Here is a 12,253-nt window from a genome sequence, read left to right as displayed (position 1 = left end):
TGTGGAGAATTGAATTATGTGGGGTCGGCCATTTTCCCTGAGCCTAATATTTACTGAAGGCTATATAGTTGTCTTCAACAAAATGTCTCCGGGAAAGGTCCCAATTAGAGAGTTATCGAGCTCCAGTGTTTAAAACACGGTAACACAGTCTCCCTTGGCTCTCATCATCAAGGTCTAGTCCAATAACCAGACTCTCTGGTAGAGCCAATCAGCGCGTTAGACGTCACACCCCTGGAAAAAGAGCATCTTGCGCAGCAACAAACAAACGGGATGGCCCAGTCTCCGCCCCTGGGCGTGGCCGCACGGCGAGGGGTGTGTCCGGCTGCATGGTATTTAATGGCTGGCAGTGGGCGGGCCCCCGCAGTCCGTGGGTTCCTCGGGAGCAGAAAGAATAGTCTATCCCTGGCCGCGGTTCCGGGAGAGGCGGCAGGCACGATGAGTTCCGGCACCCCGTACATCGGCAGCAAAATCAGCCTGATCTCCAAGGCCCAGATCCGCTATGAGGGAATCCTCTACACCATCGACACCGACAACTCCACCGTGGCCCTAGCCAAAGGTGCGGGGCCCCACCGGAACTGCGTCACAGGGAGCGACCCCCGCCTCACCTGCCCTGACAGGGGGCAACTACTGCTCCCCTCCCCCCGCCTCACCTGCCCTGACAGGGGGCAACTACTGCTCCCCTCCCCCCGCCTCACCTGCCCTGACAGGGGGCAACTACTGCTCCCCTCCCCCCGCCTCACCTGCCCTGACAGGGGGCAACTACTGCTCCCCCTCACCTGCCCTGACTGGAGGCATCTCCTGCTCCCATCCCCCCCCTCACCTTCCCTGACTGGGGGCATCTCCTGCTCCCATCCCCCCTCACCTTCCCTGACTGGGGGCATCTCCTGCTCCCATCCCCCCCCTCACCTTCCCTGACTGGGGGCATCTCCTGCTCCCATCCCCCCCCTCACCTTCCCTGACTGGGGGCATCTCCTGCTCCCATCCCCCCCCCTCACCTTCCCTGACTGGGGGCATCTCCTGCTCCCATCCCCCCCCTCACCTTCCCTGACTGGGGGCGTCTCCTGCTCCCATCCCCCCCCCTCACCTTCCCTGACTGGGGGCGTCTCCTGCTCCCATCCCCCCCCCTCACCTTCCCTGACTGGGGGCATCTCCTGCTCCCATCCCCCCCCCCCCCCTCACCTTCCCTGACTGGGGGCATCTCCTGCTCCCATCCCCCTCACCTTCCCTGACTGGGGGCATCTCCTGCTCCCATCCCCCCCCCCCCCTCACCTTCCCTGACAGGGGGCAACTACTGCTCCCCTCCCCCCGCCTCACCTGCCCTGACAGGGGGCAACTACTGCTCCCCCTCACCTGCCCTGACTGGAGGCATCTCCTGCTCCCATCCCCCCCCCTCACCTTCCCTGACTGGGGGCATCTCCTGCTCCCATCCCCCCTCACCTTCCCTGACTGGGGGCATCTCCTGCTCCCATCCCCCCCCTCACCTTCCCTGACTGGGGGCATCTCCTGCTCCCATCCCCCCCCTCACCTTCCCTGACTGGGGGCATCTCCTGCTCCCATCCCCCCCCCTCACCTTCCCTGACTGGGGGCATCTCCTGCTCCCATCCCCCCCCTCACCTTCCCTGACTGGGGGCGTCTCCTGCTCCCATCCCCCCCCCTCACCTTCCCTGACTGGGGGCGTCTCCTGCTCCCATCCCCCCCCCTCACCTTCCCTGACTGGGGGCATCTCCTGCTCCCATCCCCCCCCCCCCCCCTCACCTTCCCTGACTGGGGGCATCTCCTGCTCCCATCCCCCCCCCCCCCTCACCTTCCCTGACTGGGGGCATCTCCTGCTCCCATCCCCCCCCCCCTCACCTTCCCTGACTGGGGGCATCTCCTGCTCCCATCCCCCCCCCCCCCTCACCTTCCCTGACAGGGGGCATCTCCTGCTCCCATTTCCCCCCCCCCCCTCACCTTCCCTGACAGGGGGCATCTCCTGCTCCCATCCCCCCCCCCCTCACCTTCCCTGACAGGGGGCATCTCCTGCTCCCATCCCCCCCCCCCCTCACCTTCCCTGACAGGGGGCATCTCCTGCTCCCATCCCCCCCTCACCTGCCCTGACAGTACCCATACTGCACTCTGGACATGCCTCCTGCTCTCCTTGGCACAAAGCCATTAGTTGAAATAGGGCTTTATTGACTAAACACTTACAGGGACACTATAATCCCTAAAGCAGCTTTTGTGTAATGATACAGTTTTGGTGTCAAATGACCCTAGGTCAATGGGCCTTCCTTTCTGGATCCAGGTTAACCAATGAGTTTGTCTAATTTGTGCACAGGCTATGTAGTACTAACACCGCACTGTTTGTTTTCCTTTTAGTGCGCTCATTTGGAACTGAAGATCGACCCACTGACCGTCCAGCCCCTCCTCGAGAAGAGGTTTATGAATATATCATATTCCGGGGCAGTGACATCAAGGACATCACTGTGTGTGAACCCCCCAAGGCCCAGCATGGTTTGCCCCAGGACCCTGCCATTGTCCAGGTGAAATCCTTCGGGCCTCCTGGCCCTCTAACACCTGGTACTGGAGGGGTGGGCACTGACCTAAGCTGGTATATTGCACGTGACTGGCAGTCGAAGCTGTGGTTTGATGAGTGTGCCTAGCTGTCTTCATACAATGGTTGAACTAGAATCCCTGACATTTGTACTTGGCTTGGCTGCAACTGGTGACCTCTGATGTGCCTAGCTATGGCCGTGTCTCAGTGGCACTTGGGACAAGAAGCCGATGGTTATTCTAAATGGATATGTCATGATTAAAGCCCTTGGGAAGCTAGGTCTGGGGTGTTATACTGCCCCTATAGATATGTTTGGATTTATTTTTCTCCTTAATTTGCTGCTGGTCTATAGCTAAGAGTTCTACCAGTTGTAGTCGACTATCTGAGCGCCTCTGGCATTAAATTGTGGTGACTTAATAAACAAGTTGTACATTGCCCACTATTGGATGTGTTGGCCGTGGGTTAGTACAGTCAGTGAATGCATGTATGGGGCCTCCAATCTCCCATTAGGCAATGGCATTAAATGGACTGAAAGTACTATCATTATCTCCATATAGTCTGTCTGCTTCAGACCTTGGGTGTGATATGTACTAGTCGGTGGTTACATGACCTCTCGGTTTCCTCTGGCCAACCCACCCTGTGCTTTCTGATACTATTATAGTAATGTTGCATGTAGCTAGCACTGGGAGACTCTCTGCTTGTTCCACCAATCCCCTTACATGGCCCGCTATATCAAGTCTCCCATCTGAGGTTTACAGTTACTGTTCTTCTGGTACTCGCTGCCTTTTTATGCATCCTGCCATTGCTACTAATCCCTGGCTCACCCACCCTAGTGCCCTGTCTTGCCATGCAATGTTTGCTTAATGTCTGGAAGCTTTACTCTCAGTATACAGAGCATCCGTGTAGAAACCAAAGAGAATTGGGAGGGGCGTCTTTTATGTGTCACCTAGGGAGCCAGCAGATGTTAAGTCATGCTGTTTTTCTCTAGGTGAATTTAGAGCTAGACTTGGGGAGGTTATTGGTAGCATGTGAGTCATGTTAAGATCCCTGTAGCAGAAAGAGGATCCAGGCACTCCAATATCAAAGTATGTTTATTGGAACATGTGGGACACTGCAACGTTTCGACCCCTGATAGGGTCTTTGTCAAGCTTTAAGATCCCGGACATCACATTTTTTTTTATATCCAAACATTTGCAATGTCTAACAAAAATAACCTATTTAATAAATGTTTCCACTGATATTTGCATTTTCTTGAAATGTTTGTTCTTAAAGGTAAATGGAGACCATAACAATCTCCTTTAAAATGTGTTTTGCGTCTTGCATAGTAAAACATTATAAGCTACACCTTCCTAATTTGGGGTTATACCACTAGGTTTTCAGGGGGGTTTTCCTTTTTGGATTTTCATGATACACCGATCTTTGCGGTTTGGTCACATCCTGCTGCTAACACAGAGAATATAAAGGATAACGGTCTGTTGGTTATCCCCATGACTGCCTGTTCTAGAAGCAGGAAGTCGGTTGACAAGACAAGATTTGGCCAAATGGTTTTCCCGAACATACCTTGCTCCTGAAAGATGAGCTGACAAATCAGACTGAATGTTGTGTATTGCTGTTAATGCATAGTGTAGTTATGGAAAATATCAGCATGCTGGCTGAGCTTTATAGGAAATGTAGTTGCAATAACGAGGCATGCAGTCACTGCTAGGATTTGAAAGCATCCATTTATACTCTGGCAGGGACTGCTCTGCATTGGGCTACCATTAACTGGCTTTTCTTTGACTTTCTCCCCTTAGTCCTCTTTGGGCTCTGCCCCAGCTGCATCCTACCAGTCATCCGTGCCTTACAGCCCATTCCGAGGCATGCCAACCTACAGCCAGCTTGCTGCCACCTCCCTCCTCAACCAGCAATATGCTGCCTCACTGGGTTTGGGTAAGTGACTGTACTAATGTATTGTCCAAATTGAATCGTTACACTGGGATCCAACCACTGGCATTGCCAGTGGCCCAAATGTTAAGGGTGCTACAGAAAAGTACCCTAGCCTACCAGGACCAGTCTAATGACCCAGTCGTGCCCACTTAGTATTCCACTTTTCAGACCTTGCTGTAGATTGGTATGCTGCCCTGTCTGGATGAATAAACTTACTGGAGTCTGCTGTATCTGGCTACCACTAGCTCACCTGGCTATCTGAGGCCTTCTTTCTTTAGGGCAGGGATAGGCAACCTTCGGCTCTCCAGATGTTGTGGATTACATCCCCCATAATGCTCTTACACACATAATGCTGGCAAAGCATCATGGGAGGTGTAGTCCAAAACATCTGGAGAGCCGAAGGTTGCCTATCCCTGCTTTAGGGTATCAACTTCAGTTCTGTACAAATCTCTCCATCCAGATAAGCTGGTGAGTCCCCCGGCATCAGCTGCGGCATCCAGCGCCTGCTCGTCCCCCTCACCGCAGCCTGCAATGCCAGAGCCGGATATCGTTGCCGATCCTGTACACCTCTCTTCAAAGGGTAACCGCAGGAAGCCGTTCTGCATGTGGCTCAGTCAATAGGAATGCTCTGTCTTAAGCCCTGAGTGGTGGCCTTACAGATTCTGCCTCGCTAATGTAACATTTCTTGGTCTGCCAACACAAACTTGTCCAAGTTTTAAAGCCCCTGAAATATGGAGCTTAGCCGGCTGTCAGCCAGCAGTGCAGCTTGTCTCCATATCTAAAGCTGACCCTTTCTATTTGAGAGCCAACGAACTCTGAGCATAATTTGATTTAGCTTAAAATTGATTTGACCAGACTGCAGCATAACCTGAGCACTTATCTGGTATCTGTAACGCCACATCTCAGCGGCCAGCATGCTTTACAAGCTTCCATTAAACTCAGCCCATAGACTTCCATATTACAACTCATCTGGCATGAATGTTATACACGTAACCAGAGCTTGGCATAATGGTGCATTAATTCATAGTCATTTTTGTAATTGTTTCTTCATAAATCCCTTGGGATCCCTGCAGACTAGCAATTTGCCCATTTTAGACTGGCCTTTGCCATTTTGATTTTAGCCTGGCTATAGGTGACTGGGAGGAAGTCATGCCATCCAGCTATGAGGATAGTGTATAATCCTTAATGTTATCATTTACTCCACTTATTGGCATGGCTTCATGGGTTGTTCCTTTCGACATTTGAAAGCTGGCAAACTACAAATCCCAGAAATCTGTGCTTTTCCCACATATCTTTTGCTGCACAGTGATTTTATGCATATTTACTGTGTAAAGTTGGCTAATCTGAGACTGTTGCATCTTCAGTGAGCTTGCCCACTTTACACTAAATATGAGCCATTCAAATTGTATTTATATGGTTCATAAACAAAGCCTGGACTTTCCCTTTAGTTAACGTTGCTATCTGGTGAGGTTTTTATAGCGCTGGTGTTGGGTATTCATCGCGCTTTTAACCTGCATCTGTCAAACCGAACATGAAAAAGGTACTTGGTCAGCACAGTTGCATGCTGGGAAATGTCATTTTATTGGCAGAATAATGCATGTATGGAAATTCTCTGGATCCCCAGCAGGTAGCTTAATACGTCCTAGTGAATTGCCCTTGTGTAAAACAATGTCTGACCTGCAGTTTGGATAAATTCTTCCATTTACTTAACTCTTAATCCGGCTTCAATCTAAACTCTCTGGGATTTGTTCAGGGTGCTGGGAATGTCCATGGCATGATCTATTCCTATTGGCCAGGGGCCAGGGGAATGCCCTGTGGGGGTCCAGTGTAGAGGCCATGGTTTGTAGAACAGTGTCTCCTCTTCTAGCCCTAGTTTAGAATCTGCTCTGTATGTGGAGGTTCTGATGGCTGAGTTTGTGTCTTGCCCTGCTTTTCCGTCATTCTTCCTCCTGTGCCATGTACAGTGTTACATGTTAAATCTATGCTTATCAGCTTCTGTTTGCTACAGTTACGCAGCGGGCGTTTCACCCATGGGTGGGGAGTGCTTTGACATAACCGTTCTTATCTGGATAATGCTAATCTGTTCTCATTCATGAAATTGGAAGTCCATTGGCCCACTACTGAAAGATCTTGAGACTTAGTCCCAAGATGGCTATCTGCTGCCTTGTACCCCGCTTTACTGTGTGCTTGCTGATCTGTATCTACCTGCTTGCTCCCTTCCTGTCTGTAGCTGTTCCTGGCTCTGCTTACCACAGCTAGTTCCACACTAGACTGTAAATTGTACTTAATTGTTTATTTTATTTTTTTCCTGCAGCTGGCTTTCCCTCAATACCAGTAAGGAAAAGCCCCATGGTAGAGCAAGCTGTTCAGACTGGCCCTGTTGAAACTTTGGCCCAAAAGAAGTTGCAGCTGGGAAAGGGGCCTCCTATTGGCCAACTTGGAAACAGACTGGGTCCAATGCCAAGCCAGCCTGTGCCAGTGAATGGTAACTAACCTTGGAAATGTCGTTCCACCACTGAGTGTCAGCGCTCACGTTTCAGAAAAAGAAGCAAAATAAGATTGGTGTATCTGCGCTGCCTGGTGTGAGGTTTCCTGATGGGTATCAACAGTTTAATCCCAGAGCGTTGTTACCAAAGCCATCCAAACCACTTTGTCTCAATCCTATATTTCAATGAAGTGGTTTTGGTGTAGTGGTCCTTTAATTTAATTCTGCAATGTATAATTGCTGCTCTCTAGAAACTGCAATGTTTACATTGCTGGGTTACACACAGTGCTGTCTTCTAGACAGCCACTAGGAGGCGCTCCTGCTGTGAGATCAGTGAGACTTTGTACTCAGTCAAATGCTGCGCATTGAGATCTTATTGGGGCAGCATGGCAATTTGCCACATATGTACACTAGTCTTACTATTCTTCGGTATGGTATTGGATTGACTCGGATCAATCTTGATCTCGGCCAGGGTGGCAGTGTGGAGACTACCGAGCTCACCAGGGTTCTTTAAACTTCCTCCTGTTATATCAATGATTGACACTGTATAATGGAGCTGGTATACTTACATGTTTTATGTGTATGTTATCTGTAGTATTATCCAGAAAGATATACCTTAAACACAGTGTGGTTTACTAATGTGAACACATCTGGAGTGTGTTAATTATCACTGGTCTCTCAGTGAAGCTCTGCAATGCTCCTGCTGGTGGTAAAGACTTCTGAAATCTGCCGTGGCAGGATTAAGCTGTGCCAAACTTAATACAGGACACAATTTAGGCTGCAAATGGTAATGCTGATTGCTGCCCAGTGATGGCTACATATGGCTTGTAGTACAGTCAATCATTAAAAGCTTCACTGTCTGACATTTTTCTACAGTTCCTCAACCCACAGCACCAACTCCAGGGGCGATAAATGATGAGAATAGGCGACCCCCAAGGCGAAGATCAGGTAATGATTGCTCTACCACAATACAGTGAAGACATGCATAGAAAATACGAAATATGCAAAAATCACACATGTAGAAATGTACCTAGAGATGGAACTGCTCTCCCAGCAATGGCAAGGAATAACGTTCCAGACCGGAATAGGGGGAACCTTTATAAAAATGGAGAATGTATTGATGGTGCAAGGCACCAATTTAGTCTACATAACTTAATAATCCGTATGAGCATATTTTAAATTCTGGATACAGTTATCAGTCCTACATGTTTCATCACCAAGAGTAACTCCCTCCCTAAAATTTCCTCCCCATGCTTCCATTGATCCAGATAGTTTATTATATTGCTGTGATATTTAATAAATCAAACCCCAGGCTGTTTCTCCTAGTTAGATCTCGTTATCTCGACTGTTTCTCCACTGGGAGATCTAGTTATCTCAGGGTTGTGTTTCTCCACTGGGAGATCTAGTTATCTCGGGGCTGTGTTTCTCCACTAGTTAGTTATCTCGGGTTATGCGCAGTGTTGCTGTTTCACCATTATTTGAACTAGCATCTTGGGTTTCAGTACTCCTTTTCTTTAAGCTTTTATGGGAAGCAGGGGGACAAGAAACTGGTCTTTCTAATAAAGTAACTGACTTGGCAGGTAACCGGCGAACAAGAAACAGATCTCGTGGCCAGACCAAACCTACCACCGTGAAGGAAAACGCTATAAAGTTTGAAGGAGACTTTGATTTTGAAAGTGCAAATGCTCAGTTTAACCGTGAGGAACTGGACAAGGAGTTTAAAGATAAATTAAACCTGAAAGGTGAGTGTATGACTAAACTACATCTAAAGGTGATGCTGCACATGTCCTAACAATACTGTATAATCTGACAGAGGACAAGCCGGAGAAAGAGGGCGAGGAGAAGGGAGACTCTGGAGTGGAAACGCAAAACAGTGATGGCTCTCCAGAAGAAGATCCTCTGGGACCAAATATTTACTATGACCGGTCAAAGTCTTTCTTCGACAACATCTCTTCAGAGATGAAATCCAGGTAAACAGTGTTTTAGACGCGGCAGATCATACCGATTTGACCAGATTTAGATGCATTAATTGTTTCCGATCTGGTATGATGTGGCAGTATGTACTCGTTATAAGATAATGTCTGTATAGAAACACACCTTGCTACTTTCCTAACCTGACAGAATTCCATCAAGCTCTGCAGAGGGCCTCAGCACCATAAGGGCTACAGCAGGTTTTGGCTAGAATACTTGGTGTCCTGTTAATGCTGTAGATACAATCTGCACCATTTAAATACTTCCCAGCTTTTCAGTTTCCTTATTGAACATAGACCTAGAACAATAATTAGCTGTTGAACTAAAATTTCCATATAGCTTTGCTAGACATCATGTATGGGGCAAAGCATGAAGGAAGCTGGTGGCCTCCTGGCAATCTCCAACATAATCTCCTGTGAAATGCCAATACAACCACCTGAGTAGATTTTTTTTTTTTTTCTTTTCTATTATAAGAAATGGGGTTCAGTAGGTCCATTGCTGTTTCTATTGCCCTGAGATACAACCGAGGAGGCTCTTGGTGACTAGGACTCCCTGATGGCACAGCTTACTAGTGAATCTCTGAGCCTGTAGACCAGATTCCATAGCTAGTAATGGTAAAGCCAGTCCTCCGACCCCCATACCACTCTCATTGGGGATATTGATAAAGGCTTGGATTAGTGGGAAGATTAGAGCATATCTCTAGATGTCACTCAAGTAATCGGACTGTCTTATTTCAGACGCACTACATGGGCAGAAGAGAGGAAGCTGAACACTGAAACATTTGGAGTCTCTGGCAGATTTCTCCGGGGCCGAAGCTTCCGTGGTGGATTTCGCGGTGGTAGGGGAAGCGGTGCTCCTCGCAGAAACCAGACTACGCAGAGGGCTGGGACCGGGAGAGTGTGACAACCGGGGACAAAATACTATCTGCAGATGAACTTGTCTTCCATATTTTCCCTTCCCGACGCATTGTAGCAAATTGTTATGACCCAGTGGCATGTCTCCAGTACTGGGTGTGGGAACCTGTGTGGTTAGGAGGTAGACTGATGGTCACACTTTAGGAAGCAGCTGGTGGATGAGCAGCTGGATTTGAGCCCCAAACTAGTGATTTGTGGCAGAACCTCAAACCCTGAACTTTTTAAGTTGCATTTTTTTTTTTTTCAGTGGCCAGCTTTTAGTGGTGGGAGTCTTACTCTGCTGGAGCCCATATGATCTCCCTCCTGTGCCCAGAGTGCTAGTATCTTAATTCTATACTGCCACTCAGGAGATTTGTGTTTTTGTTTTTTTTAAATGGTGCATAAGCAGTACCTTGGGTGGTGGGTTTTAAACACCCTTTCTTTTCTTTATGAGCACTTGTTTTCAGTATCGCCAGGTACAAAAAGCAAAGCCACCTGGGTGGAGACAAATATGTATATATAACCAAAACTCTGACTACTGCTGATCAACCATATCGTGCTGACTTGTGATGCTTCTTACAGCACACAAAGCTGGGCTATTCCTGCCAAAATAGCTTAGGCCTGTAAGAGAACAAGGCAAAAGCTTGCATGAGAGGGTGAATTCAAGTAATTTTTCTTTGTCTTGTCTTGGATTTCTTTGTTTTTGCGAAATAAAATGCACTTATCCGGTATTGTCAATGACCCCAAATGACAATTTTTAAGTTATGCATTAAATAAGTTAAAATTAAGTGTCTTTATTTTTGTAGAAGTCTGGTGGAATAAACCAGTAGCCACGGGGATGTGATGTAAATTGTAATCTGACAATAAACCGAAAAATGTTTAATACGTCTTGCGTTATTTTTCTGGGGCCAACAAGCTCTCGTACTTGCTTTGCCACCACATGGATACTGTCCCTATAGTAAAACATACTGGAAGACTCCTGGTAAGTGGATTCTAGATGCATCAGATGGAAGGAAAATGTAGTAAAACCTATTGGTGCCTTTTTGTTTGGCTTGTGGTCAAACCTTTCTCATGCTGATCTTTCTGTGGGTCTTGTAGCACGCTGCATGCCCACCTAGCCGCTCTCCCACTGGTTGTATTCTAAACACTACCTTTAACTGGATAGCTGCAGTCAAGAATTCCAATCCTTTTGCCCTCCTCTCATAACGTGCTCAGGATGTACAGCAAGCATGTCAAACTCAGTCCAGCAAGGTCCAAAGAAACCAGGTTTAAGTTTGTGGGCCGCAAAAAAAAACTTACATTTTTATAGAAATGTAGGTTTATTTTGAAAAGTACAGTATTAAAAAAAAAAAAAAACACGCTGGATCCTGTGCTGCCCATGCGTGCTAGCACTCCTACTACTCCTTCACAGCAAAGTCCTGGAAGTTAAGTAAAGCTAGTTTTACACTTTCATTATCGTTAGTGCATTCACTAAGCTTAGGAGATGGGTCATTTAGGGTTAATGTTAGGTTTCGGGACTTTCTTTGGTTTAGTGATATTTCACACTAGGGTAATTTCTATAAATTGTGATTTTTTTTTTTTTTCCCACTTTATTCTAACCCTTGGGGTAAGGGTTAAAATAGAGTGAAAGAGGTTAAAATCACTTGCCTAACCTAATTTGAACCCTCACTTAACCCTAATGATGCCAGAGGGAGCATGGAGTAGCAGGAAGGCTGAGCTCCCTCGTTGCATCCACCTTCTGCCCCTCTGACCGGGTAAATGTGGGGAAAGCAGGTGCCTACTCTGCTTGGAACACTAAGCATGTACTCGCGGCTCGCTGGGCCCCAAAGATGTCCATTGTGGGCTGTGAGTTTGACATGCTTAATGTTCAGCAGAGTTTTCTGGAAGTTGTTTTTTTTTATATATATTAACTCTTTATTCAAAATAATTTCAATGACATAACTTAAACACATATAGAAACATGCACACAACACCAAATCACTTCTCATTTAGATTGTTCACAATAATATATAAACAGATTATTAAATGAAGCCTTGCTAATCTTTATTTAGAATTTAATTACTCTATCTAAATGCTGAACATTGTGCCATCATTCATCAAATACCATCTTTGATCCTATTCAAACCTCCTGTTGGCTAGAGAGAACTTTATTTAAAGGAACACTATAGGGTCAGAACACAAACATGTATTCCTGACCCTATAATGTTTAACCCACCATCAAAATGGTCAATTTTAGCCAATTTAATGCTTTCCCACAGGGCACGGGGGTGGGGCCAAATGCAGTTTTGGCTGATCAGAACCTCTTCATAGAGATGCATTGAATCAATTCATGTCTATGAGGAAAATTCAGCGTCTCCATGCAGAGCGGCTGCTTTTTCGGTAGCACTGACCCAGAAAGCCTGTCCAGTGGCCATCTAACGCGTGACCACTTGGAGGTGTCCCTAGAGG

The 12,253-nt window shown here is 47.3% G+C and overlaps 1 protein-coding gene across 3 annotated transcripts; it reads left to right on the top strand.

Moving 5' to 3' along the window:
• Positions 1–214: 214 nt before the first annotated feature.
• On the top strand, positions 215–10,688 carry LSM14B (LSM family member 14B). 3 transcript variants are annotated; one of them, XM_063459608.1, is made up of 9 exons: positions 328–556; positions 2,356–2,519; positions 4,324–4,459; positions 4,917–5,036; positions 6,771–6,941; positions 7,818–7,889; positions 8,522–8,683; positions 8,755–8,911; positions 9,650–10,688. In XM_063459608.1, exons 1-9 carry the CDS (start codon positions 337–339, stop codon positions 9,813–9,815), a joined length of 1,368 nt encoding a protein of 455 aa, XP_063315678.1. In that variant the 5' UTR covers positions 328–336; the 3' UTR covers positions 9,816–10,688. The 3 variants fall into 3 exon arrangements, with proteins under 3 accessions (XP_063315679.1, XP_063315678.1, XP_063315676.1); XM_063459606.1 differs by having other exon boundaries at positions 6,768–6,941; XM_063459609.1 differs by lacking the exon at positions 4,917–5,036 and having other exon boundaries at positions 215–556.
• Positions 10,689–12,253: the final 1,565 nt, after the last annotated feature.

This window comes from Pelobates fuscus, chromosome 6, assembly GCF_036172605.1.
Source record: "Pelobates fuscus isolate aPelFus1 chromosome 6, aPelFus1.pri, whole genome shotgun sequence".
Taxonomy (NCBI): domain Eukaryota; kingdom Metazoa; phylum Chordata; class Amphibia; order Anura; family Pelobatidae; genus Pelobates; species Pelobates fuscus.
Note: the sequence above shows the minus strand (reverse complement) of the source record. Positions and strands in the feature narration are given on the sequence as shown.